General features: G+C 51.7%; 10 protein-coding genes across 10 annotated transcripts, besides 7 other annotated features; 4 read left to right on the top strand and 6 right to left on the bottom strand.

Moving 5' to 3' along the window:
- Positions 1-164: 164 nt before the first annotated feature.
- Positions 165-232: a tandem repeat.
- Positions 233-246: 14 nt separating this feature from the next.
- EKO05_0009916 (uncharacterized protein) lies at positions 247-1,206 on the top strand (the record flags this gene model as incomplete). The annotated part of the gene is made up of 4 exons (XM_038942747.1): positions 247-287; positions 334-585; positions 636-883; positions 932-1,206. The coding sequence occupies 4 exons, from the start codon at positions 247-249 to the stop codon at positions 1,204-1,206; spliced, it is 816 nt and encodes a 271-aa protein (XP_038794477.1).
- Positions 1,190-1,238: a tandem repeat.
- Positions 1,239-1,243: 5 nt separating this feature from the next.
- Positions 1,244-1,276: a tandem repeat.
- A 328-nt stretch (positions 1,277-1,604) lies between these two features.
- On the bottom strand, positions 1,605-2,279 carry EKO05_0009915 (uncharacterized protein; the record flags this gene model as incomplete). Its single annotated transcript, XM_038946963.1, has 1 exon — positions 1,605-2,279. One exon carries the CDS (start codon positions 2,277-2,279, stop codon positions 1,605-1,607), a length of 675 nt encoding a protein of 224 aa, XP_038794476.1.
- A 1,473-nt stretch (positions 2,280-3,752) lies between these two features.
- EKO05_0009914 (uncharacterized protein) lies at positions 3,753-5,474 on the top strand (the record flags this gene model as incomplete). The annotated part of the gene is made up of 4 exons (XM_038942845.1): positions 3,753-4,009; positions 4,061-4,137; positions 4,187-4,462; positions 4,510-5,474. The coding sequence occupies 4 exons, from the start codon at positions 3,753-3,755 to the stop codon at positions 5,472-5,474; spliced, it is 1,575 nt and encodes a 524-aa protein (XP_038794475.1).
- A 92-nt stretch (positions 5,475-5,566) lies between these two features.
- On the bottom strand, positions 5,567-6,292 carry EKO05_0009913 (Glutathione transferase; the record flags this gene model as incomplete). Its single annotated transcript, XM_038946962.1, has 1 exon — positions 5,567-6,292. The coding sequence occupies one exon, from the start codon at positions 6,290-6,292 to the stop codon at positions 5,567-5,569; it is 726 nt and encodes a 241-aa protein (XP_038794474.1).
- Positions 6,293-7,014: 722 nt separating this feature from the next.
- Positions 7,015-8,532, top strand: EKO05_0009912 (Glutathione transferase; the record flags this gene model as incomplete). Its single annotated transcript, XM_038946961.1, has 1 exon — positions 7,015-8,532. One exon carries the CDS (start codon positions 7,015-7,017, stop codon positions 8,530-8,532), a length of 1,518 nt encoding a protein of 505 aa, XP_038794473.1.
- A 510-nt stretch (positions 8,533-9,042) lies between these two features.
- Positions 9,043-9,127: a tandem repeat.
- Positions 9,128-9,309: 182 nt separating this feature from the next.
- EKO05_0009911 (uncharacterized protein) lies at positions 9,310-11,007 on the bottom strand (the record flags this gene model as incomplete). The annotated part of the gene is made up of 1 exon (XM_038946960.1): positions 9,310-11,007. The coding sequence occupies one exon, from the start codon at positions 11,005-11,007 to the stop codon at positions 9,310-9,312; it is 1,698 nt and encodes a 565-aa protein (XP_038794472.1).
- Positions 11,008-11,359: 352 nt separating this feature from the next.
- EKO05_0009910 (tRNA-guanosine(34) preQ(1) transglycosylase) lies at positions 11,360-12,933 on the top strand (the record flags this gene model as incomplete). Its single annotated transcript, XM_038942817.1, has 2 exons — positions 11,360-11,624; positions 11,672-12,933. The coding sequence occupies 2 exons, from the start codon at positions 11,360-11,362 to the stop codon at positions 12,931-12,933; spliced, it is 1,527 nt and encodes a 508-aa protein (XP_038794471.1).
- Positions 12,934-13,727: 794 nt separating this feature from the next.
- On the bottom strand, positions 13,728-16,037 carry EKO05_0009909 (3-phytase; the record flags this gene model as incomplete). Its single annotated transcript, XM_038942793.1, has 3 exons — positions 13,728-14,463; positions 14,515-15,467; positions 15,516-16,037. 3 exons carry the CDS (start codon positions 16,035-16,037, stop codon positions 13,728-13,730), a joined length of 2,211 nt encoding a protein of 736 aa, XP_038794470.1.
- Positions 16,038-16,629: 592 nt separating this feature from the next.
- Positions 16,630-18,299, bottom strand: EKO05_0009908 (Cellulose 1,4-beta-cellobiosidase (non-reducing end); the record flags this gene model as incomplete). Its single annotated transcript, XM_038942827.2, has 7 exons — positions 16,630-16,813; positions 16,869-16,933; positions 16,982-17,426; positions 17,476-17,547; positions 17,601-17,649; positions 17,706-18,085; positions 18,133-18,299. 7 exons carry the CDS (start codon positions 18,297-18,299, stop codon positions 16,630-16,632), a joined length of 1,362 nt encoding a protein of 453 aa, XP_038794469.2.
- A 1,200-nt stretch (positions 18,300-19,499) lies between these two features.
- On the bottom strand, positions 19,500-21,376 carry EKO05_0009907 (uncharacterized protein; the record flags this gene model as incomplete). Its single annotated transcript, XM_038942823.2, has 4 exons — positions 19,500-21,038; positions 21,089-21,095; positions 21,143-21,290; positions 21,343-21,376. 4 exons carry the CDS (start codon positions 21,374-21,376, stop codon positions 19,500-19,502), a joined length of 1,728 nt encoding a protein of 575 aa, XP_038794468.2.
- Positions 21,377-21,677: 301 nt separating this feature from the next.
- Positions 21,678-21,803: a mobile genetic element.
- A 329-nt stretch (positions 21,804-22,132) lies between these two features.
- Positions 22,133-22,597: a mobile genetic element.
- A 124-nt stretch (positions 22,598-22,721) lies between these two features.
- Positions 22,722-22,955: a dispersed repeat.
- Positions 22,956-26,465: the final 3,510 nt, after the last annotated feature.

The following is a 26,465-nucleotide window of genomic DNA, read 5'->3' as shown; positions in this document are numbered from 1 at the left end:
CCAATGATGTCAGCGCCGTGAACCCTGGTGGTGGTGGTCGAGTCCGTCGAGTCCCCACACGCCTCGCTAGAGTCGCGTACTTGGTACCCCTGTCCGGCTGTCAGGGCGGTGACGGCGCTTGCTGGTCGGTTGTCGCGACGCTGGCACCGGCCGCTCCAGCGCCCGACGATTGACGGTTGACGATTGACGATTGACGACTGACGACTGACGACTGACGATTGACGCTTGACGACAACAGCAAGCACCATGTCGACGATAACGCAGAACGCTTCCCAGAGCTCATATCCGTACGCACTGGCCTGGTCTGCGCTGCGACAAGCTAACACTGGCCAGCCCTGTGCTCCCCAAGGACTTCAACGCGAACCAGCCCAAGACGATCCGCCTGTATCCTCTCAGCAACTACACGTTCGGCACAAAGGATGGCCAGCCTGAAGAGGACCCGTCGGTGCTGGCGCGGCTGAAGCGGCTGGAAGAGCACTACAGCGAACACGGCATGCGCCGGACGAGCGAGGCGATTCTGGTCTGCCACGAGCACAACCACCCGCACATCCTCATGCTGCAGATTGCAAACGCCTTCTTCAAGCTGTACGTTCGCGCACAGCCACCAAGCGAGAGAGCATGCTGACGTCAGCCAGCCCCGGCGACTACCTGCGCGCAGAGGACGACGAGATCGAGGGCTTCAAGGCGCGCCTGAACGAGCGCCTCGCTCCCGTCGGCACGCAGTTCACCGGCGAGGGCGTCAACGACGAGTGGCAGGTCGGCGACACGCTGGCGCAGTGGTGGCGCCCCAACTTCGAGACGTTCATGTACCCCTTCATCCCCGCCCACGTCACGCGGCCGAAGGAGTGCAAGAAGCTCTACTTCATCCAGCTGCCGCGCAGCAGTACGTCACGCCCTCTGTCACTGCCGCGCCGACGCTGACTCCCATCAGAAGTGCTCAGCGTGCCCAAGAACATGAAGCTCCTCGCCGTGCCCCTCTTCGAGCTCTACGACAACACCGCACGCTACGGCCCGCAGCTGTCAGCCATCCCCCACCTCCTGTCCCGCTACAACTTCGAGTTCGTCGACGAGGACGGCAATGTTGCGGCCACGACTCCCGGTGTTGGGCCGCCAGACGCCAGCGTGCAGACAAAGCTCCTGGCTGGAGGGGAGGACGTCAACATGCAGCAGAACGGAGACGAGGCGAGCGACGTCACCCTATCGTAACGTCACGTCACGCTGTCGTAACGTCACGGCACCCTGTCGTCACGTCACGTCACGTCACGTCACGTCACGTTTCTGTCATGTTCATTGTTCGCTGCCATGAGACGAATGCATGATCGGTGTTGGGCGTTCGTTGCAAGTGTTTGCCGTCTTGCGCACTCAAGCTGGGCTTGCTGGCTCAGCCCACGAGGTTGTGCCAGACCTGGGTTCACGATGACGAAGCGAGGCTGTGACAGATCTGGGGGCACGATGACGAAGTGAAGTCGTGGAATGGATTGAATTTGATAATCGACTTGATTTTAACTGGAGCATACTATGCAGAAACCCCCATCCAACGCCAAAAAAAATACAACCATCGTCTTGTCACCATGCTACCGTTGATGAGGTCAGAGCCCCCTCGGTCAGTTCCAGTACTCAGCGCCCAACTCCCCACCCAGTCCCACGTCATCTCCCTCCATAACAACGCGCCTGACCACCACACCAACCACATCAAGCTTACTGTTCGTCGGCTTGACATCGAGTCCAGAATCCCTCCTCTTCCCACTCGCATCCTGGCCGCCGACCTCCCTAACAACCTCCCACGTCTTCACACCAGTATCAACAAGCCTAGCACGCTTGTAGCTCGCATTACTGACCGCGCGAATCGCAACCACGAACCCCACCTCCCCTTGCTCCTGAATCCACTTCCGAGCCGCATCGTCCTCGGCCCAGATGCGCTTCAGACTCGCCTCGGGATCCTTGAGCAGCCGAACCCGCTGCTCCTCAGCCTCGATCGTCCCGGCTTCCTGGCCGGCACCTAAAGGCTTCTCCACTAGGTGCGTGCCGCCGAAGGACTCAAGGAAAGCGCCGGTTTTCGTGTCCAAGAAGATGACGTCTTTGTACCACCGCGTGCCGATGTCGTCGTAGTCGCGCTCTTCGAGTGAGGAAGGTGTGTGCTGGGAGTGCAGCGACACCAGCTGCCCGCATGGGAGCGCGTCGGTGGGGAGGGGGTGCGGGAGGATGGATAGCTCCGGGATTGTGTTTGGGGAGAGGGATTCGCTGAGGTGGGAGGGGCGGCGGGAGTATTTGGCAGCCATTTTGTCTCAATTCTCAAATGTTGTCGAGTTGGAGAATTGGTTTGGAGAGCTTCAATTGAGCACCGGTGGGAGAATTGGACAAGATGAGAGATGCTGTGAAGCTGAGGAAATGGCGTGAGGTGCTGATCAAGGCAGTTTTGTAGCTGTGCTAAGCTGAGGGGAAGCTCTCGTGAGGGGTCACATCAAGCTCTTTATGTGACTTCATTCGTACCTCTGAGCTGCAGCGACCCCGCCCGGTGCCGCCATGTCGGTGCAATTCCCTCAGGTCACGCTCATGTTACGATTTGGGAAGGCCAGAAAGAGTGGAATGTGAGGCCATGCGCCGTGGCCGCCGGATTCCATCCACAACATGGTGGTGTGACGCGAGGCTCGTCGGTCGCGTGAGGTCGACGATGGTGGTTGTACCTGAGTACGTTCGCTTGACTTCGGGTGGGGCTGTGGGTCCTTCCCGAACTCACCCGATCCTTCCTTCGCTGCAAGGGCGCCAGGGCTGCCATTTGGCGGCGTCATCCTCTGCTGACTGTGCACTGTGCGGTGGCATCATCTTGAATCGCTCCAGATCTCGTGCTCGACCTGCGACAGCGAGTCTGGTCGCCCTCCAGCATTGCACAGATTGTTTTCATACCTGGCTCGGCGCCAGATTGTCGTTCGATGCCAAGTCACGAGAGACAGTTCGATGACTACTGGGATCATAGATATACCGGCACACTCCAGTTACATGTGCGGCCTCTTGTTTTGTATGTTCGAGATACCAGGAATTACGAGTATGTGTCATTCTGCAAAGCTCCAACTGTCAACCGGAGATTCTTTGATTTTCGGAAATCCAAGCCCTGTTCCGCGCCACACTTCCGGACTATCTCAGCCTCCACCTCCTTATCTGCCGTGTGTCATGCGCCCATCATTGGTCCGTCCAGTCTGGCGCTTGCTGCGCTCTTATCAGTGAAGGAGGAAAGCTCCGAGGCCCTCATCGTTCAAGCCGAAATCGCACCGTAGCTGCATGTGAGCCTCAACAACGCCCAGTACAAACATCCGTAACCCCAACTCAACGTTTTGTTCTGGATCTTTTGTTACTACTCTCCATGGAGGCAAGCATCGTATTTTTTAATTTCCGATATATCCTTGACAATGCCTATATTCTTGTTTGACGTGGTTTTAAACCCGGACTAAACTCATCAACAGTATATCATACCGCATGTGGAAACGACAGATCTACTTTTCAACCCGGGGAGATGTGCACTAACCCCCGCATTTTGCGCGTCGCCCTGCCATTGTTCGCCGCTGAACGGGCTGTCCTAGCCTGTTTCTACGGTTACCGCACTGCCGGAACAATTCCGCCCTGCCTTGTACCAGGGTGTTACTATCTAACACGATACACGCACCAAGGTCTATCAAGATAGGTGACCTAAACGTCAACCTTATCTTTCATCTACCCTCAGCAGCACATCTATAAATCCCGAGTCATACACCACGAGAATGACAGAGATCCACACAAAACTGAACAACGCCGAACACATCCAGATGGCAGACCCAGACCTCAAGCAGTTCCCACCGACTACGGACGACGACGACCGCCTAGCACAGATTGGTCACGTCCAGGAATTAGAAAGAAGCTATTCAATATGGTCGCTGGGTAGTTTGTGTCTCTGTTTGATGGCAACTTGGGAAGCACTGTCGACAGTCATCGCAACCGCGTTGACTACCGGTGGTGCCCCATGTTTGTTCTTCAACCTGTAAGCCATCTATCAAGTGCTCATCAGTAAGATGTGACCTAACACCAATAGACTCATTTCAGTCGTCTGTACGATTGCAATTGCATGCTCCTTGGGCGAGATCGCTTCCATATACCCAACTGCTGGAGGTATGATACCCGGCAACACTACGTATCACATTGGCTGACAATCCGGCAGGACAATACCACTGGGTCGCGGCGCTTTCGCCGGCTTCCACACGAGCAGCGGCATCATGGTTCACTGGCTGGATCAACGTTGGAGGACAGATCGTGCTTACCGCCTCTGCTGCGTTTGCGGCTGGTCTTCAGCTTCAGGCTCTGATCATCTTGAACGATACATCATACGTCCCAGCAAGGTGGCAGGGTCTGTTGTTCTACTGGCTCATCTTGCTCTATGCTGCTGCCGTCAACATATGGGGCTCAAAGATGCTTCCCATGGCCAACTTACTTTCTGGTACGCAGCCTGCAGCTCCAATGACCGATTTTTACTGATAAAGTCAGGTGTGTTGCATATCGCAGGCCTTCTCGCTATTCTGGTGACGCTCGGCGTCATGGCACCCAAGAACACTGCTGCGTTTGTCTTCACCGAAGTTTCCAACACCAGCGGGTGGTCCAATGACGGCGTCTCTTGGCTTGTCGGGCTTCTGTCGTCTGTATACCCGCTGCTTGGGTACGACGCGGCGGTTCACCTGGCGGAGGAGATGCCTCACGCTTCACGCAACGTCCCCTTGGCTATGATTGGCTCCGTCACAGTCAACGGCATTCTCGGACTCGGCTACTGCATCATGTTGCTCTTCTCAACTGGCAGCCTGGATACTCTACTTGCCACGCCCACGGGATTCCCATTCATGCAGATCTTCCTCGACGCCACCAAGTCCAACGCTGGTGCAACCGTCATGAGTCTGATCATCACATTGATTGCCATCGCAGCCACCGCTGCTGGTGTCACTTCCACCTCCCGAACCGTCTGGGCATTCGCGCGAGATAAGGCTACGCCATTCGACCGCTACTTTGCATATGTAAACCGGTCTTCTCACATTCCCGTTCGCGCTATCGTCCTCATCACCATCCTGCAAATGTTACTTGGCTTCATCTATCTCGGCAACTCAACCGCGTTCAATGCCATCCTCTCCATGGCCATCCTGGGTCTATACACGTCGTATCTGATCCCCATCATCTACTTCATGATCTACGGTCGTACCAGATTGGCGGTACACGAGTTCGGTTTCTTCAAGATGCCAAAGTTTCTGGGATTGGGATTGAACCTTTTGTCGTGCGCATGGCTAATTCTGGCAATTGTCTTCTCGACGTTTCCTACTTTCATGCCGGTTACCGTGCAGAACATGAATTATTCGACAGTAGTCATGGTCGGCTGGGTGGTTCTGGGCGGCATCTACTACATCGCACTCGGGAGGAAGAAGTTCGAAGTTCCTGTTGTAGACCGAGAGGCGCGTGGCTTTGAGTAAAGCGTTGTCTATCTTGATTATATCTTGCCCCTATCTATGTGCAATATATTCACACGATACACAATATCCCTAACATTCCCGTTCAGCGAACGCTACATCTTCCCCGCCATAGCCTTAGCAAACAACTCCACAGGCGCGGGTCCCTTCGCGCTCGACGTCTCCTCCAGGTTGATACTCGGATCGCTCTTCCGCAGCGCCGTCCTGTACGCCTCCCTCTCGCCGAACCTCCTCACCCACCCCAAAATCCCTTCGTACTCGCTCAAGTCAATCGGCTCAAACATACGCATCGTCGTCACGCACCAGCCCGTCATGACATCCGCCGCGGTAAACTCTTCGCCCGCAAGCCACTTGTGGGACTGCAAGCGATTGTTCAAGTGGCTCAGAGCACCTCTGGCACGCATGTCTGCGCCCAGGTAGCGCATATCTGCGGATGCGTTTGGGATGGCGCCGCGCAACATGGCGCGGCGGAAGAGCGCGGGCTGCAGCGTCGAGTTGGAGAAGTGGAACCAGTAGAGGTAGTCTGCGAAATTGCTGTGTGTGGGCCCTAGAGCGAGTTTGCCGTTGGCGTACTTGCCGATTATGTAGTCCACAATCGCGCCTGATTCGGCGAGCACGATCGGCTTGGACGGGTCGGTGTGGTCTTCCAGCACCGGGGAGGCGCCGAGAGGGTGCTTGGACTTGAGTTCTGGGGGCGAGAGGAGCGGTGAGCGCTGGTAGGTTTCTAGCTTGTACGGGATGTTGAGTTCCTCGAGGAGCCAGGGGATGCGCTCGCCCTGGCCGACTTGGAGATGGTGGACTGTGAGGTTGGGACTTGTCATTTTGGCGGTGTGGGTGGGTGCTGAGAAGTGTTGTGATCGCAAAAGGAGCCGAGATTGTTTGTGAGTAGGTATTTCATTTTGTCGCGGATCTTGTCTTTATGTACTCTGGTCGTCCTCGATGGTCGTCGGCTTTAGTGGATATGCTCCACTTTGCAGACAGGCCCCCGCTGGTGGTGATTCGGCGACTTGGTTAGGGCTCATGACGTAAGTTCATCTTCCGTATCAATAGTATCTGCTGCATCACTTCATCTCCAACATGCCACACACTCTCGATAATAGGCATCGATGATATACACACACAGAAACGCTCGTTGAGGAAGTCCATTCACGATGCTGACAGAGTTAGTCACGTGTGTTCGGCCGAACTTACGTGATTGGTGGAGAACGCTCTCGCTCTAGACCTTCACAACGCATGCTGTCCTTTTGCAACATCAACCATGGATGTGCGGACGAACGCGGTTCCGATCCGAACGGGGACGCCGACGACATGTACCCACATCTCTTCAGAATCTTCGACACCCTTGTTTGACAAACCTTTCGTCAGGTCATCTGACATGTCGACAAGCTGCTGGAGGTCAGTCGAATGGTCAGAATGCATGGCACCTGCATGAGGTGTTTGCTGGCAATTAAACCCTCGTCACGATCGACTGACACAAGCAACTGGGCATATATATATAGGACATTGACTAACGCGAAGAGCACGACTGACACATTGCGAAAAGATGGCCACAGAATCGTATGATGACCCTGTGGAGTACGAAATAGAACGGCAAAACGAGAAGCTCAAAACCCTCAGTAGCCCGTCTGTCATTCAAGACCTTACAGATGACCAAGCTGGACGAATTGCAGACCAGAGAGGCGCTCGACACCTCTTTAATAAGTTCTTAAGCGCCTACCGTCAACGGGCCATCCTTCTCAGGGAAGAAATATGTGCAGTGGATTCTGATGACGAGTCACTTTCTGGCAGTCAGACACACAATGTTTTTCGGTTCCTTGATCTCCCAGTTGAGTTGCGCATCATGGTGTATGAAATACACTGTGCTGAATATAGGAGAGCTTACCGCATCAGTGAAGAGTATTATCGGAAGAAAATAGGTGGTATACAGGGTCCTCTGTACAAGAGGCGCTCAGAAAATAAAGAGGCGTGCTTCCAAATCGAAACTAGGAGAATCGGTACCCAAATCTGGAGTGACATTATCAAGCCAGAACAGGCCTGGAACACCATCACTGAGCCATATGAAGAGTACGAAATCCAGCACCAATACCAAGGAAGTTGCAGGTACAACCACGAACGTCACTTCTACGTGAGTATCGTTTCAGTCAATGCAAGAGGTAACCTATGTGAGAATCTGCCTCCTCTCTTGCTAGTATCTCGCCAACTCTTTTCCGAGGCGTGGGTGTCCAATTTCTCGGTCAGACCTGGTTATCTCAGATTCAAAGTCAAGATTCGCAACTTCAGTGTTTTCCCGTTCCTTCGCCTCGCGCAGCTGTTACAGCGTCGAGATATTCCAATTGATGGCAACATGGTTCAGATCCAGCTCGACAACAGAAGGGACGATGATAGATGTTACAAAAAAAACGAAGTTGAAAACAAAGTTGGAGAAGTAGCTGAAAAAGGTTACGAGGTCTGCAGCAGTAACAGATATGCGGTCAGATCTCGACGTCTGTCACGTCTGTTCGAGCTGCACTGGCTTCAAGGAGTACCGCTGTGGAACTGCTTCACCAATACCAGCTGCGATAGGTTTGAAAGAGACGACGACAGTATCACGTTTCGAACTTGGCTCTATTCTATCCGTCAAATCGTTGCCTTGCATCGCATCGACACTTCCAAATGGCGAGACCTGTCCACTCAACTACTACGCCGACATGATGAGCTTCACAAAGACGAATTTCTCTGGCCGCTCTCGGACTCTTCCATGATCGAAGCGGTTGTCGGTGTCTTCAACGAGGCGCTGAAGTATCAAATCGGTCGCACGGGTTACTATGCTCAAGGTAGGTATGGCGATGCTGTCGCCAAGCAGAAACCACCTGCAGTCCGCGAGTCAAAGGAAGCGCATTACGAAAGCCGTTATGCGCCGGATGACGGGGTCACGACCGAACGAGAGCACGCCATCGTCCACAATGTCACCCTCTACCGCGTCAAGATCAATGAAGCCATCAGGCTCGAGCTTGCAGACGTGTATGAAGAATGGGAGCTGGGTGAGGACGAGAAGAAGATCCCAGAGGATGTTATCTTCTAAGGTAAGACCAGGACCTGGGAAGATGATGGAGAGCGTTGGGGGCAAAGATCTCTCCACTTTAGAACACGAATTGTGAACAAGAAAAAAAAAATAGCCAATAGCAGAAACACCACCTCTAGAACCAACAGTGTCCAATTCCCTATACTGCCAACACGGCTAGTGAGCCCCTGTTGACACCACAACACCTTGATACGAAGGAGCTAGTATTTCGTCTTGCACCGTATAGGTCTAGTACGGTATGGTGTGCGGTGCAACACCAAGTACTAGCTCCTTCGTAGAGTTCCCCTTCATGCTCTATCACATCTCTACCAAGCCCCCATCGCGTCGATACAACAACGTGATCCTCTCAGCTGCACGCAAGAGAATGTAGAATGCAGACTACCATCACATCCTCATGAAGTACTAAGCGGGCAATGAACAGAATTAATCGCAGAGTTTTAGTGGGAGAGGAAATGCATACGAGGTGCGGCGAGGAAAGACGAGCACGTTTGGATTGCAGGTGTGGGTGATGATTGGATGGTATGGGATGGCGTGGTTTGAAGATCGGAGGGGGAGAGAGGGATAGCTGTCTATTGATGAGATTGGATGGAATGGGGCTGTTGGTTTAGATGATATTTCCCGTGACGGTGTGCGATAGGGAGTGCGCGGGTGTGTAGATGCGTGGCAGATCGTTGCGACCGCGATGTGTGACATGGAAATTTGTAGAACAGCACGTTCTAACCTTATGTTTAGAGACGTAGAGAACACATGTTGAGGTGAGGGTTTCTATGACGATACTCAATCCTCCTCCTCGTTTTCCTCTGCCTCCAAACTCCTCAAGTGCGCAAACAGCCAGCTCTTCCCTCTGGAGCCCCACTCGCCGCTCTCCAGCCTATGCAGCTCTTGTTCGAGCTCCTCAATTTTGGCTTCGAGGTACCGGTTTCCGTTCGCCAAGAGCGCGCTGTCTCTCCAGAACTCCTCTGATGCAGAAACGGCGTTTGCGGGTAGTTTATGCTCGTGTTCTGTATGCATCTTGTTGATGCGCGCTTCTGCGAGGCTGATCTCGAGGTGCAGATCTTCGATTTGCGCGTTGGTGCGTTCACGGATGCCAGGAAACTGTAGTGTCGTGCAGCCAGTCCTGTTACAGTGTGCCAAAGCCTCTGCTCTGCTTTGCTCGTACGCGAGGGTTAGCCGCGAGTTTTGAGAGGCGGCGTTGGCTGTGCATTTCTCCAGCCACTCTGCATCCTTTGACGGGGCTACTTCGAGGCGGTGCTTGCATCTTTGGGTGTAGTTGGTGTATCGCGCTTCTTCGTATGTACGCTCGAGAGCAAAGAGCTCCCACAAGATCATGTCTTCCTGTTGTACACAGATACCATTTGGACATAGCTTCGCAACATCTAATCTGGCGGATTCGAGCTCGTGCTGCTGGTCCTCGATGTCCCAGATTATGCGCTGGATGCGCCACTCGTGCAAAGCACATTCATCATCATCGGACGTCATTGAAAGCGCCTCATGGTGGCGGCGAAGACGCTGCTGTGTCCAATGTATCTGGCCCTTCGGTGAGTCGTATGTGCTAGTGCCTTCTATCACAACGGCCTGGTTGGATCCTGCGAGATCGTCGATGCGTTTGAGCACTGCCTCAGCGTGACCTTTGCCTGAGGGCTTGTGTTTCGCGCGGATGAAGTCAATTCTGAATTGATCGGGGTTGAACGAGTCTGGCCAACCGTTGCGTTCAAGCAGCGCTTTTATGGTGTTTGGAGAGACGCCGAAGCCATTTTCACGATTCGACGTCTTCCATGGCGTCCACTTCAAGCTCTGATAGTTGCTTGTGATGGCGTTCAGGATATGCGATGCGCCATCTGATCTGTCCCATATATATTCACCCATGTCTTCGAACCACCAATCATTCATTGCATCTCCAAGCTCCTCCTGGGCCTGGTGCCGCCCCACCCACTCCTCTGCATCGAAAATCCTGATGGCATCTCTTTCTGTGTTATATAGCATCACCCACGTGCGGTCGTTGTTCCAGCCTCCAGTACCCCAGTTAGTGAGCGCAAGATCAGACGGAGAAAGATAGTCAACCCATCCAATGCTTTGCCCGCGCAAGGGATCACAGAGCTCTGCGAGTTGGTCTGGATTCCTGTAGTCCATGAAATGCCCGCCGTAAATCCAGTCAGGTTCCTGTACCAGGGAGGTGTCGACATAGGGCAGGATATTTACAAGGCGAAGCACCGCAGCGTGGGGTTTACATCTTAGGGCCGTCGTGTTGATTTGGTGAGGGCCTCGCCGTATGGCGTTGTGCGGGATGAAGGTTGAATTAGCGAGGGTTGTGTATATGTTGTCCATCAGGTTTGCAATATTCTGTAGTCTGGCTTCGTCATATGACGGGTCTGCGCCAGCAAGAAGCAGCTCGTAGAGGTGTGGAGCACATAGGAGAATGATGAGAGGAAGGGCGAACACGGTAACAGGGTGCTGGAGCCATTGCGAAGTTGGCATGGTGAGATGATGCAGTTAACGAGCGGAAGAAACAGTGATAAAGTACAGAATTGTAGAGGGAACGCCTAACGAGTCAGCAGCATCAGGCAGAAGCGCATGGACTGCTCTGACGATGCTTGCTGATATTATACGACTCGCGACGTGTGCACTGTTGCAAATTCGCTCTGGGTTCTATCAGTGAATGCATGATGTTGAGATTTAAGTGGGGGTTGTGAAAGGGACACAGAATGACGCGCCGTTGGACCCTGGTTTTAGCGCGTCGTGAAAGTGAATTGGACCCCGCGACACCAAAAAGCGGCACACGACACTCGAGAAAAGAGTGTTGGAGCGCGCTTGTACTTAGACACGTGCTATGGAGTTGCTCTCTTCTTTGCTGCCCGGGTCAGCTCCAGCACCCAAGCTGGGCCAATTGCCAACGGAAATGCTCGACTTTACGCTCCTCAAAACAACAGGCACCCTTGCACCACGCCTCGGCCGCCTGTCGCTGCCCAAGCGCAGGAACATGCTGACGCCGGGCTTCATTGGCAACACATCACGCGGCGTCATCCCTCACATATCACAGGACAACTTCTCAAAAAGCCTCGGCCTTGACGGCGTCTACGTCGCGCTGGAAGACTGTAGACATGCCCACGTGAATGACGTAGCGCCTCGCTGACCCTCGTAGTCATTGAGAAGATACCGCAGAAGACACCGCCTGTCTTCCAGTACGACGTCCCCGAGCCGTTGCGCAAGTTCATCGCTCTCCCCCAGGATACCCTCCTCGTCCTCGGCCCGCGCCGCAACCCGCCCATCCCCTCGCCCATACACAGCACCAACAGAGAGCTGGGCGTCTTGACCTCGGTCGGCTTCAAGGCCCTCAGCTCCGAGTACTATGCCGCTGCCGCGCGGAAGCTGCAGCCAGACATCGTCATTGGCTTGGCGGACATTCCATACGGCCAGGAAACCGTGGGGATTAAGCGGAAGGACAAGATGAGCGACCGCACGGAGACGTGGGTACGGGATATCATCGCCAAAAAGGCTACGCTGGACGAAGAAGAGCCCAGCTGGAGCATTTTCGCGCCCATTCTGCCCATCGACCGCGACCTGCAGAGCTGGTACCTCGAACACCTAGTCGACGATATGGCCGACAAGATTTCTGGCGTCGCCATCTACGAGGCCTACCTGCTCGATGACCTGCCTGAAGAACTGCACCGCTTGCCGCGCCTCTCCTTCCATGCGCCCGCCAGCCCGCAGGAAATCCTGCGCCAGGCAGGATTAGGTATGGATATCTTCACCGTTCCATTCCTGACAGATGCAACGGATGCCGGTATTGCGCTGAATTTCACCTTCCCTGCAGCCCCAAAAGACACCACTTCCAGCTCCCGGCAAGACTTAGGACTAGATATGTGGTCAGACGTACATGCTACCTCGGTCACGCCACTAAGCGAGGGGTGCGAGTGCTACGCCTGCAAAAAACACCACAGAGCATACATCCAGCACCTCCTCGCTGCCAAGGAAATGTTGGGATGGGTGTTGATCCAAGTTCACAACCACGCCGTGCTCTCTTCCTTCTTCGCCGGCGTGCGCAAGTCCATCGACGCAGACACATTCGACGCCGACGTCACCGCCTTTGAGCGATACTACGAGTCTACACTGCCCGAGAAGACAGGACAAGGCCCCAGAGTCAGAGGCTACCAATTCAAAGCCGAGGAACACGCCAAGCCCGAGAAAAAGAACCAGAGAGTATTCACAAAATACGACGACGCAAAGATTGCTGAGCTTAGACTAGCCGCTGCGCATGGACAGCAGCCTGGCTCCAAGCCGGCGATGCGAGACGTCATTGACGATGAAGCGCTGGTCGGACTGGTAGGGCTAGGAGAGGTGGATGTCGATGGCGCGCGCCAGGTCGAGAGCTTGAGCCTGGAAGATGATACAACAAAGCGGTGATTGAGATACCCTAGACCGAACAATAATGTCGAGGGTACGACCAGAACTAGACGCCGTGCTATGCAGTGGTGGTGGTACCCCCAGAAAAACCACTGCGAAAGCCAGCATCGCTTTGTTCAAAGAGCAACGTCAAGATTCCCTCATGTTGATACGTTGCCAATGCTTCTCGCAGACCCCCAAGTCCAAAGTATAGCGCACGACAAGAGCGCACGACAAGTACACGCATCCCGTGCTCTCACACTGCAAAAACAAATACAGGAAATTCTGTACCCTAGACACTAATCGGTGACTAACAAAGCAACACTATGTAGTCACAGCACGAAGCCACACTCACCAACCCGCTCCTTCACAGCGCCCTACACCCACCCACACATCACGCCCCCAATACCGTGCACGCACAACACCACCCGCACAACTACAAAGCCCACTACCCACTGCCCCATAACATAGAACAAAACCTCCAAACCCCCAAGCGACTAAAAATGCTGTGCCTAACGCTTCCCTCTTCTTCTCTCTCGACCAACACATCAGCAGAGATGCTAGTCGATACGCGCAAGGCAGGTGCATTGAACATGGTAGATCATAGCGGTACGGTGTGGCGATGCTGTTGCGGCGCGGCAAACACCACGGTTGAGCATCCGGCGCGGTGTGTGACTTGTGGGCATTTTTGGTGTGTAAATTGCTAGGTACCCTCAGGTGATGGGACATGTCCACAAAGTGGATGAATTTAAAAACAAAGCTAGGTCAGCTATTTGCCATGTGCTATTCAAACCGTGTTCTCTGCTTTGACGTGTTTAGTACCCCAGCGCTTTTGCCTTTTCCTCTCCCAGCACGTCGACCAGGCTGGTTAGTTTGAAGCTCGCTTCGGCGCTGGTGCCGCCCTCTGCGAGCTCATTTGCATCGTCGTGCGTGACGATCAGGCCGTAGGGAAAGTCGGCATTCAGCCTGTTGCCTACAGCTGTAAGCCCGTCTGTGTTCGTGACGTGGTCGATGCCCTTTTCTTCGTTGTCAACAATGGTGAAGGTCGATACGTATTTATGCGGCGGCGCACGCTCGTATACAAGATACGCGCTGATGCCCTGGCTGGACACCATGATGTAGCCTCCCGTGCCGTTCTTGGCAGGTACAAGCGTCAGTCCTTCAACGTCGGCGTGCAAGCCGTTGTCGCCCACTTTGGCGAACTGGAAACCCTCGTTGGACGCGTCGGGCTCGGCATCGTAGCGCCAAATGCCGGTCGGTTCTTCGCCGAGAAAGATATAGCCCGCTGCTTCGTCGGCAACACAGCCTTCAACTTGTCCACCTGAGCCACCGGTGAAGTTGCGGACAAGGGATGTCTGGAGAATGCCGTTAGTGGCTGCGGAGAGTTCGTATTGAAGGTATTCGGCCTTTTTGTTGTTCACAAACAGATACTGCTTTTGGGTTTTCGAAGAGCGGTACGTGCAAGATCCATATGGCTCGTAGTCCTCCGGGAGAGTCTGTATGCCCCCAGTAATGTTCTTGAGTGAGCCATCGCTAGCCACTTCCACCAGGCTGTGGAGATTAGTATGCAAACCGACTTTTTGCAAGTTGGATTAGACCTACCAAAGAGTGTTATCGCCACGGCAGGCAGCATATGCAAGGTCGACGGTGCTGTTGCCGATGGGAAGACCATAAATAATGTCAACATTGTTAGGTTCCTGCGCGGTCGAATGTTGCAGCAGTTTTCCTCCAAGATCAAATACACCAAAGCCTTCGCCACCCTGCGACTTGGTGGTAGTGATGATCCGGCTCTGATCTGGCTGCGTAGGATGAATCCACACAGCTGGGTCGTCACCATCACCGCCATTGGCCTCGGTCTCATACTTGGCCTTGACGGCTACGAACGAGCAATCAGGACCTGCCCAGCCAACCTCACACTTGCACACGTTCGGACCATCACAGCTGCCGTGTCCAGAACAGTCGTTCTGGCACGTGGTCTGTGAGCAGTCCGCACCGGCAAAGCCAGCAAAGCAGCCGCAAGTGCTGTTACCCTGAGAAAAGCCGCTGTTCGAGCATGCGTCGGAGATGGGGCTTGTACAGTATCCGCACGACTTGGTATGAGGGTCGAAGTCGGTGTTTGCCTGGATGCCAAGTGACGTGAGAACGCTACTCAGAGACCCAATGGCAACGCCAGTGTCGTCTTCTCCCTCAAAAGCAAGTGCAATGGCGCCGAAGGGGTAGTCGGTCGACGCAGCTTGAAGGACTGAAATATCACCTCCAATAGAGAGCTCCGAGATGCCTTCCAGACTAACCGAACCCTTAGGGCTAAAGCTAGCATCGTAGAGATCGATGACATCATCGTGTGCCACCAGAAGGTAGTCGGTCGAGTTGCTGTGGTATGCGCTGAGGCCTTGAATCTTGAGATCTTCTCCTACGGTGCGAATATCAGGTGCTTCAATACTCTCTGAAGCTTGGAAAGAGTACAGAGTTTCGCCTTCGCCGCCAGAAAAGAAAATTTGTCCATTTGGAAGAACAGTGGCTGTCTCGCCCTCGATAGGTATTGCGAAAGTTTGCACCTGCTCAGATTTCAGCTTGCAGTCAGTTCTAGCAACATTCTTTCTTACCTCGAGAATCTGCACTTCATTGCCCCCACCCTTAACCAAGAACTGAACCACCGCCTTCTTGCCAAATAAGAACACGTAGTTCGCGCCGCTTGTATGACTACGCCAATTCCGGGCTACGCTCCAGTCACCAAGTTGATACTTCCGCGAACCTCCAATCTCACTTCCACTTACTACGTCGTAAGCTCTGATTATTGAATTGGGCGAAGGGATGTTGAAGATAACATCTCGACCACCGACGTCGTAGATGGGGACCGCGATTTTGGTGCGTCCGGACCTTTCGTGCGAGCGCTCAGCAATTGAAGTTGAGTTTGTCGAATTCGAGGCCGCAAAAGTGCGAAAGCCGCCATCTGCTGCACTGCCGTCATTTGCGAGCAGAATTGGGGACGATGCGTAGATCAGCGCTGCGTTGTCAGAGTCAAAGCCGGTGGCGGCTGGGGCGAGACTGATGGTCGCGTTCTGCGCCAATGCAGCAGGGAGCAAGGCTGCCGCCCACGTAAGGCTTTTTGTGAATGTCTTCTTCATCGTTAGAATGCTGCGAGGTCGAATGAGCAGCCTAAGGTCACGGAGAGCGCGGAGGCCTCGCTCTTATCAAGCCGGATATGCTGTGCGTTTTCGCACGGCGACTAGACCTGGGCCCATCAGCGGCCCTTGATCTGCACATGTATCATTATCCATGGACGAGAAAAGCGTCATGTCTCGATGCTGAATTGTTGTTGGTGTTTTCGCGTCCTCATTGACACCGACCGAGGTTTGCTCCTGCTCAAAGGAGCCGCACTCCGACGTCATACAAACCAATTAAAACGCCGACTCGTGCAACGTGAGACAACCGAACAACTTTGTTCGCCACGATCAGCGTGTTATTTCATGTAAGCACCTGCATGAAAGTAGTGACAGAGGCTTGGTATCTTGGGCAACTGAGCACGTGTATGACAGCGAGCGAATTTGTATTCCTTTACCTTCTCCTCCGTTGTTGTCAAGTGAACGGACGCCAACACGCGGTCAGCTACATACGAAAGCCATCCTCCACCATTGTTATAGAGAGCAAGAGTCATAGGCTGCACCAAACAAACGCCCACATCTCTCGAAGATGGACTGGGCCAACGCCATACTGCGTTTAAGTGCCTGCAGGCTGAGCGAAGGTCGAGCCAATAGGACCAAACCTGATGTTCGAGAACGCGACCTGAGCGTTCGGGTATTGAGCCTCGACATCAGAAGGCTCGCCAGATGAAGTAGGACACTCGCCACGAGCTACACCGGGCTGACTGACGTCTTTGTCGGTTGGGTAGCTCGAATCCAGCCTGTTGTATTCAGTAAGCTTCAGGACAGTCACCACACGACAGAACTTCTACTTACCAGAGCATGTTCGCATAGTGGTCATCCCAGAGTGACATGACAAGGGTCATGCCTTCAGCCATAGCCTACTTTAATGTAAGAATCATGAGTAGGTTGGATGACAAAGAACTTACCTTGCCCATAGACGCCATACCACCAAACTTATTGAATGGGTAGACATCTTCCTTAAACACCTTCTGCTGGGTGTCGCACCACTTTTGCGTAATACTGTTGCCTGTCATTCCTGGGATAGTGGGCTGCGGCTGAGGGATGACCTTGCCGCCTTGCACATAGAAACGCTTCAACTCTGAGAGCGTACTGCCGGAACCGACGAACTGGGTGACCACGGTCATCTTCTTGGAGGTATCGACAGTCTTGCCTTTGCCGTAGAAGTTTTTAGCGCCCACACGGTACGGGTTGAAGTCACAGCCGTTCGCGTCGCAAGAGCCAGCATAGCGGTCGAGGGAGTAAGTGCCTCCGCACGTTGCATCCTCACAGACACTGTAACCTTCGGGTTGACAGGAATGAGGGGTCAAAGCCGTAGAGATGGAGTTTGCCTCCCAGACATCCATCTCAGCGCTTGCTCGCGTTAGTTTGGAAGTTGTTGCTTCTCTTACGTGTTACTCACCAGCATGCGCCTTTCTTGCCGACGCCGGCATTTTGATCGTTATCAGACGGCTGCCAGCCTTCCGCATTAGCTCTGATCGACATCAGTATCTTGTCTTTGTTTGAGCATTGTAGATGCTGACTCACTGCCCGTTGATGTACTTGAGGTCGCGAGCGCACTGAGCGTCGCAGTAACCTTGAAAGCATCACATGTCAGTAAGACAATCAAAGCGCAAGAACTGTGTAGCTCACCAGTTCCATACTTTGCACCGGGCGTACCCTGCCCTTTTTCAGGCATCGATACGAAGTAAAGTGCTCCGTTCAGACCGCAAGGGAGTTGAGACATGTCGACGTCAAAACTGAACTCATTGCCGATAAGCTTGAACATCTCGTATGTGTTTGTATCGCGCATTAAGTATGTACGACTGCCGATGTTCGTAGAGTATTGGCCCTTGGTAATGAATTTGAGGTTGAGCGCATTACCAGAGGTTGTGATTCCATAGGTACCGCTGTAGTCAGAGCCCTCAATGGCGCAGTTCGTGGTGCATGCTGAATTCGTAGGGCACAGAGATTTGTTCCATTCATTGCCATCGTAGCAGTTGGTGTAGCTGTTAGCTGATTTGTCATGGAGCCTGCAGGTGTCAGCAGATACAGGGATAGAGAGGTGGGTTGAAAGCACCAGCGCCAGTTGGCGTCAATGGTAATCTCGCCATTCACGTTCGAACAGCTGGTACCGCCTTTGCCAGTGCAGCGCTGCCAGGTCAGCTTGGGATGGGTTTCGGTCTGCTGAGTTCCAATGACCCAGGCAGAGGTTCCCGAGGCAAAAAACGCTACGATAACCTTCATAGCGAGAACCGATGGCATCTTGACAAGATCAGGGAATAGTGGGAAGATGTTGGATGATGGAGATGTTGCGGAGGGAAAACGTGCTTTCTTTATGCTTTCTGAAGCAAAAGCATCACACACCTGTCCGGAAAGACGAATCTTTGATAGAGTAAAGTCATACTGCCAAGTTCTATTCAATAGAAGCTCGTTAGTAGATACAGATTTTCGGAAGTAATGGAAGACAGAGTGGTGTCCGCCTTGGAGAGTATGGATCTAGCGGATCCTTTCAGTGAAACACACTGAACCATTGAGAAGCCCGAACATATCTCTTCGCACTCTCAGGTGATTATCTTTCTACTGGAAGCGAGTGCATATACGTGTATGGTGGAGTTAATAACGCGGGATTCTATAGCTTCAGGCATCCATTGTGAATGCAAGTGCGGGGTTAGCGAATCGGATGCGATGAAACAATGCTTATGATTCTGTGACATAGGGCTTGGGTCCTTTGTTTTCTTTCATCCCTGCCATGTGCGCGTGAGGTGTTCTTGTTCAGTGATACGAGCCAAGCACATATAATACACCCCGCTTAATATCGGTTTGCGGGGTCACAGATGTGGAAGATTCCAGTCAATGCACATGCCTTGATTTCTTACCGACTGTAGATTGAGACGATATTGGCCGCCATACAGAACATTAGCTTTCAGCCTGAAGAGCTGAAATCGTAGGAGCCTCGCTATATGAGCTGACAGCTGTGATCGGTGCGGCCACTCGGAGTTGCTTGGGTGCTCTGTCTCCTGACATATAGAGCCCGCTGTGTCAAGATAGACCATGAAGAGTGACCGGTTCTAGGATCATGTATGTAGATTGCGCAAGCAATTGAGGGAGGGTACCAATATTATAGCCAAGAGCTCGTCTAGATATTGGTGCAACAACAACGTAGTAATCCATGGCATCCGAAGAGCAAAATGATGTGCTGAGGACTGAGGAGCGAACACGCGACAAAGATGTCTGAGTTTACTTTTGATTAGCATCAAACTGACTTCCGAATGGTCTTACTTCTCAGTATGTCCGAACTCGTAGAATTTTTCGATAGTATCGCCAGCCTCGTCTGGTCATGTCTGTACTAATGTCTGCGTGTAAATCCACAAGCAGTGCATCTCCATACGACTGGACACGATTTCGGTAAAGACTATAGCGCTAAATGATCTCATCGACAGCCTTTCATTTGTGCCTTAGGACAGAACGTCTCGCATTGAGAGCCATGTAATCGTCAACGATGCCGATGTAGTCTGCTGGCATATATGGTGTGAACCGCTCAGCCCACCAGCTTTTTTTCCTCTGGTTTGGTACCCCAACATCTTTCAAAAGTAGATCGACGTAGGGCAGACAGTCAAACCACAGCTCTGGGAATCGAGCGCCAAAACCTTTGCTGTAGCGCCACTTTCCAAACTGGGTGTGCAAGACTGTCTCGTACATTATGCGGTCCGAATTGAGTTCAAAGCCTGCTTCAAGGTCTGGGATCTGGTTATCGAAAAATGCTGTGATCCAGAGTGCTTGCGTCTGGGCTATAAGGGTCGTCGCTGGACTACGATACGCGCCTGCAAAAGCGAGTGTGCGGTTGTCAATGAAAGCTGGAGGCACCATGAACCGGTGCAGACGATAAGGTTCCAGGATTGCCTCTACAGCATCTTCGACCATTGGTCTGATTTTCCGAGACGGTGGCTGGTTCTTGAGCTTTGGGCAAGTTTCAAGAATCGTAGAATCAGCTGCTGCAATGTATGGCTGCACAGACAATGGCAAGTGACCTGGAAGACCAAGTTCCCTCTCTGTCACAAAGTCAATCTGTGGAGTATCTTTCCACCCTGTTCCACATATGAGGACATCCGCTTCGATAACATCGCCGTTAGACAGGTGCACAGCTCTGCGCGTGAGTCTCGTGATATCCGCAATGTGAACTTGGATCGAGCCGTTCCGTACAAACTCGAAGAAGTCGACATCGTAGTTCAACAAGCCCCTATTGGTACCAATAAAGAACACATCATCCCACGGGTGCAATTTGGCTGTTTCTGGGTTTTCGTGATACTTGTTGCTTTCTTCAATACTGTGCTGCATCTTCGCGAAAAACTTGTCCGCGATCTTGCGGCCGAGCCAGTGTTGCTGGAAAAAGTTTCGAATGAAGGAGAAGCCATCGTCCCAGATACAGGGACTGAGCCAGGTAATCAGCCTTGTTTGCAGAAGCAGCTCGGGGATAATTTTGAGAGGTGTAAGCCTAGGAGGCGTCATCCAGCATGGTCCGTGTCCGGATTCACGAATGATCCATTCAACTTTTACGCCTGCTGAAGCGTATGCACATGCAATGTCCCAAGAGAACTTTGCACCACTGAGCAACACGACTTTGTTGAAGCTTCCAAGACCACCTTCAATTCTAGCAAATTCGCTGGTATGATAAATCGGGGCTTCGAATGCATCTCTTCCGCGAAGCGTGGGCATGAAAGGCTCTGAGGTCAGTCCGGTAGCCACGATGAGCCTGGATGTTTTGATAGCCATCTTTGTCCCCTCGTTATTGGAAAACCCAGCTACTGTCAGCGTCCATCCTGCGAGTCCATTGTCGACGGCCAGTTCAACACTAGTATTGAAGCGCACAAATTTTAAGAGATCAAATCTTTTTGCAAAGTCGCAGAGGTACTCGTTGACATGCTCTCCAGGTATGTGATCATCAGCCAGGTTGAAGCCATCGGTCTTCATAGGATAGTCGCTGAACTAGAGTTGAATCTGAGCACCCAGCTAAATGGGTGCAAGTGTAGGCTTACCTCAAAACTGTGATTGATCAGCTCTAACGAGACCTCTAAGTACAAGTAACATACGTTCGGAAGTGATTGTTCGTGTGCAGGCCTGGGTATAACCTGTCCTTGGCCCACACTCCCCCTAGCGATCTTTCTTTATCAATAACCAATATCGAACCATCCGGATGGATATCGTGATAAGTCTTCAAGGTAATCAGGCCATGGATGCCTGCAATCAGCTATTAATGATGGTTTGCCTTGTGGAGCTAGAACGAGCTTACCTGCGCCCACAATAACCAAATCGAAGGACTCCATGACTACACTCCAGAAGTTCGGAGCACTCAATATGAGAGAGAGAAGGAGCTGGCTGTTCCTCACCGCATGCAATCTTACATGAATATTAGTCAGGACGCCCTGTGTTAGTGCTTGGCTGAGATGAGGCTGTGGTGTCAACCGATTGGTATCGTCTGTCCTAGATCTCAGCTCATAAAACGTTATGCGAAACACCTACCTTAGTAGGGGGGCGGGATGACGAGAGGCCGCGCGTAATCCACTCTAGTACTAATTGTCAAGACCTCCAGCCCGACGGCACAGTGAAGGGCCGACCGGACCGCCTGGGATGTCAACAGTATATAACCTACACCGGATTGTTGCTAGTTCGGCAGCGATTTGTGTATCCTTACCTGCAATACATCCTTTACCCCCTACTGGTCCATAGTGTGCCACCCCCTCTGATAAGAAACCTAACTCTAATTTCTTATAGAGAGCTATGCAATTAACGTTTTAAATACCCTACACTGTCTCGAGAATCTCTCTGGAGATTTGTTTGATAATAAAAGCTGATTTGAGCTTTAGTGGTTCACTTTTAGTGTTGTTGCTAACTGCTACGCCTGCTGAGATGGGTAGCTCCGGCCGCCGCCTCTCACCTGAGCCCAACTGTGAGGCGGCGGCGGCAGCAGCAGTAGGCTTGTTCAAACGCGTTAACAGCATCCTAACACTCGAAAAACACAAGATAGTACAATTGATAGCTTTAAATGGACTCACATGCGCTTAATATCTTATTTGTATGAAGCTTTCGTAGGTAGATTAACGTACTCCACGGGCGAGTCGGACACACAGGCGAGTCGGACACTCAAATTCACACCAAAAATCACAATTCTTAAACCTTAATACCTCCACAACTACACAATAAAATTATTTAAAAATTAATATACTACGCTGCATGTATATAAAGATAAAGACTATAGAAGCGCTTAGCTTTCCTCCTATTAATGTAGAAGTTAGTAAGTAAGATATAAAATACAGGGATTATTTTAGCGTACTTTTAAATACCTCTATGTGTATCTATAATAGAGCTTAGTGCTTCTAGACTCTTTATTTTTATATAGATGCAGCATAGATTTTAAATTTCTAGACAATTTTATTGTGTGGTTGTAGAGATATTAAGGTGTAAGAATTGTGATTTTTGGTGTGAATTTGAGTGTCCGACTCGCCTGTGTGTCCGACTCGCCCGTGGAGTACGTTATTAATTTAGCATTACAATCCTTCCCTGCACGCTAACTTGGTAAAGGCAGGTTTTCACACAACAATGATAGCTGAACTAGTCTTGAGGGCTGTGGTCTCGACCCCAAAACAACATGTGCTTCGGCTGCCAACTAATTACTATGGTATCCGGCGAAAGTAGAGTCCCATGGACAGTGCGGTGGGTCTTGTGCAGAAACGCCTATTGATGTTTATAACGAACGCGCACGGACGCTTATGCAGATAACAAAGGGAAAAGATGTCCGCTAATTGGTGGAAAGCCAAGAAAACCTCGGGAGTCGGACTTGCCAAGCCTCTGCTTTTCCTCCACATTGCACTGGCCATGGGACTCTACTTTCGCCGGATACCGTAGTAGTGTCGTGGCTTCCAAAGAGTAGCACCAGCAATCTCGATAACGTTCCGTCTAATGACGTAGGTCTTACGTAGTATCTTGCGGGATTTTAGGCTATCTCGAATGCAATCGTGTGAAGACGATCTTTGCACAGAGCCTATGGAACCTATCGCTCGAACTGCGGTCTAGTCCCTTGAAGCGAGTTGTAAAGCTGTGAACGCATTGGATATCTTTGCTGCACGTATACGATGGACACCCGCCTTTCAGATGTATGGTTTGGTGATTAGACGAGCCTTTAGTAGAGGCATGATGGGCGGAGAAAGGTGTTGGGGTACAACAGGCAGAGCTAGGAAAACCTAAAAGATGTACGGATAACTTTGCTCAATCAGAGTCCAGTGTTCTTGCAAGCAAGACAGGCACCTGAATTGAATTACTTCTATACATACAATGCACGATTATGATAACCAGAACAATTGGCGTACTGACCTAAACATATCTGTGACATCAGAACATATTTGTACAGTTGGTGTTGACGTTGATGTTTATCGATCTTGATCGTATGCGACAGGAGTGAACTTGGTTGAGGCAGTCACTTATCTCTGGAGTCCCCAATGCTCCTCGAATAAATCGCAAAGTTGTCCGACATAATCCCAAGTCCGGCTTCTCATGGCTTCGGTGCTGACAGCTGTGCGCTAACAAAGCGCAAGATTGATGAATCTGGAATCAGGAGCTCGAGCCAAAGAAACGATTGGAATATCCACGAGCCGTTCTTGCGTGTTAGTGAAGATGCAGCGAGGCGCTGGGGGGATAACCGGCGCTGACGGGTGGCATTGCGCTTTGGAGGATGTGCAGCTGTGGCTGCTGCTGGTGGAATAGACAACTCTTTCACGAGCTCAATGTCTTCGTCGTCGAAGTCTCGCACGACGATAGACTTCCTCTTTGTTCTTGACTGCCTTGAAGCCTTTTGTACCATTTGATCGAGAAGACCGGAAAGTTTCTGCTGCCGTAGCTCTGTCTTCTTCACTGATTCTGGTACCCTTCTTCACGCAGACCGCGTATTTAGTTTCAATACGACACGTGAACTTGTGGACGTGGTCGCGTCTAGGCCAGCACGGTCGAATTCGGCTGGGACTCTGCTGGCGAAGACCGTCTTGAGTCTGTGAATGTTGCAGGTGCCATCCTTGATGCAGAGCCTACGTTGGGCGACCTCGGGACTGAGGTGAGATAACAGTCAGATCTATTAGATCTTTGGGAGGCAGCGATGATACCCCTTGCAGTGCGTCGAGGCGTTTGCGTGCCCTTTCAACGTTCCGGTTGACTTTGAGTAGGTTTATGCCAACATTGGTGGAGTTGGTAGCAGGCGATGCGGTCGAGACCAGACGAGTGAAGTTCGACGGACGACGGCCATGGGCGGAGCCGGATGTGGTAATAGGCGCAGCGGTCAGTTGCGACAGGGGATGGACTTGGACGAAATTTGATGAATAAATTTATTGACAAATGCGTGAGACCTCGACGCATTAAGGGTTGGCATCGTTTTCATGGTATATTGCTGTGGGCCAGTTTCCAACGTGAAATGCCTCGCTTCCGTCGTCCCACATGTGTAGAGCGAGTGCATACGAAAGGTCTCAAGCAATCATGTTCTTCTCGGTTTCGGTCCGGAACTGTATCGGGAAAGGGCATTTGGCTCCAGCCGATTGCTTTGCGAAGTGATTCGCCGCCTTGCGGGCAGTTGGATAACTCGGAAGCGGCAACACAATTTGTATCTTGCGGGCTGAATGGTAATCTCTCACTGTGAACAGAGACATAGAGTGTGCATACCGTTGGCCATCGCGGCACACGTTGCTGAGGTACGTAGGAAAACGTTACCGTGTTATGCGAGTGCTTTGGTGAGAAAAGAGAAAGAAATTAGTGTTTATCGAAACCGGGTGTTTTCGCCACTGAAGTGCGCCTGCCGTCTCAGCAACAAGGCAGGGTAGTTGGTTACCCCCGCAGTTGAGAAGACCGATAGATGTCGAGAATGGTACAATATGTGCGCCGCTGATAGAGGCGAACTCGGTGTCAACAGCCCAGACCTGGTACTCTTGATATACCTTGCGCATAGATGTAAGTGCGTCTCTAGTGTTGCAGTCAGGGCGCTGAAACATGACATCCTGCTGAAAGTCGATTTGCCTTGCATCCCATCGTTTCTTTTTGCTTATGGTTTGCTTCATCGCCACCAGCCGCTTGTTGTTGCTCATCGCGTTCCAGGGCTGTGGCACCATGGCATGATGATCTGCGCGGAAATCTATTTTGGCGTCAGGCTCAAACGGAGAGACCTGATGTGCTGCAAAAGATGCTTTGCCATTGTACGGAATAGCCTGTATATACTCTTTTACTTTGTCTGGGGTGAAGTTGCGAAGCTCGGTCTCGTGTATGTTATTGTATCGGCTGTCTAATAAGTTAAGATCATTGTTGTATTTCGTAATGACTAGGTTCTCTGACGGTGTTGCAAGCTGAAAAAAATTGAAGATGTTTAGACCTACAACCTCAAAAGGCGTGGTTGGAACAGCTGTACCTATAAAACGTAAAGACGTACAATCTTGCGTAGGCTGTTTGGTGAGACACCGCATCGACTTGAAGCGGCACCACCCCTGTAAATATTTTTGCCGTGTGTGATTGCTTGATTGAACAGCCAAAATTCTCGAGATTGGACTGTATAGCCGGCAGTTTTGGCGCGATTCGAATGTAAAAGTGAATCTCCGAGTTGCCCATGTAGGATCAAATTCGAGGTGTCCTGCTCTCCAAGTAGAATCTTCCAAAATACTGGTATCTGTGAACCGCAGGATAGAATAGCTGTTGAACTTGCAACCATAGCTTTGTTGTGTGCCACGTCCTAAGCCCAGCCAGTCATCGTATTGACGGCGATCTTACTTAACAGGACAGCCTTACTCCTAGTCAATATTGTAGCCAAAGGGATCATGGTATGGAGATCAACGTTGGGATGGGTCTCGTCCGTATAGGTTATAAGGAAATCGGAATAAGCGTTTGGATTGGTCGCCGTGGTTCCCTTCGGCTCGTATGAGTATTTGAGTCGCACCGGCAGTACCTGCATAATTATATTAGGGTCCCCTAACAGTGCGCGAGCCAGCACAGCAACATTGTGCTCTATCAATACTAGTTCCAATTTGGACTTCTACTGTCGGGTCTTCTATCCAACGCCTTCACCTTTGTAGTAGGGATGCTAAGATCAGCAGCCCATGCATCCTCTTCGTCGAAAAGTGGGTTCAAGTGGTAGAGTTACTTTGCATACTCGATCACGTTGTCTAGTATAGTCGATAGGGCCTGGTGTAAGGCGCATCTCTTCTTATAGCTCAAGCTAAAATTATGGTTGGAGTCGAGCGTCTGAGGCACACACTTTCCGCGCGCTGGCATTGCGATTGGATGAGCATCGCCAGTAGACCGTAGAGCAGGATGTTCTACAACGTTGTAGAGCTTATACGGCCACAAACAGTGTATCTGGTGTTGCATGCGCAAATTTTTGGGCTGTATAAT

Source organism: Ascochyta rabiei, chromosome 18 (genome assembly GCF_004011695.2).
Source record: "Ascochyta rabiei chromosome 18, complete sequence".
In the NCBI taxonomy this organism is placed as follows: Eukaryota; Fungi; Ascomycota; class Dothideomycetes; order Pleosporales; family Didymellaceae; genus Ascochyta; species Ascochyta rabiei.
Note: the sequence above shows the minus strand (reverse complement) of the source record. Positions and strands in the feature narration are given on the sequence as shown.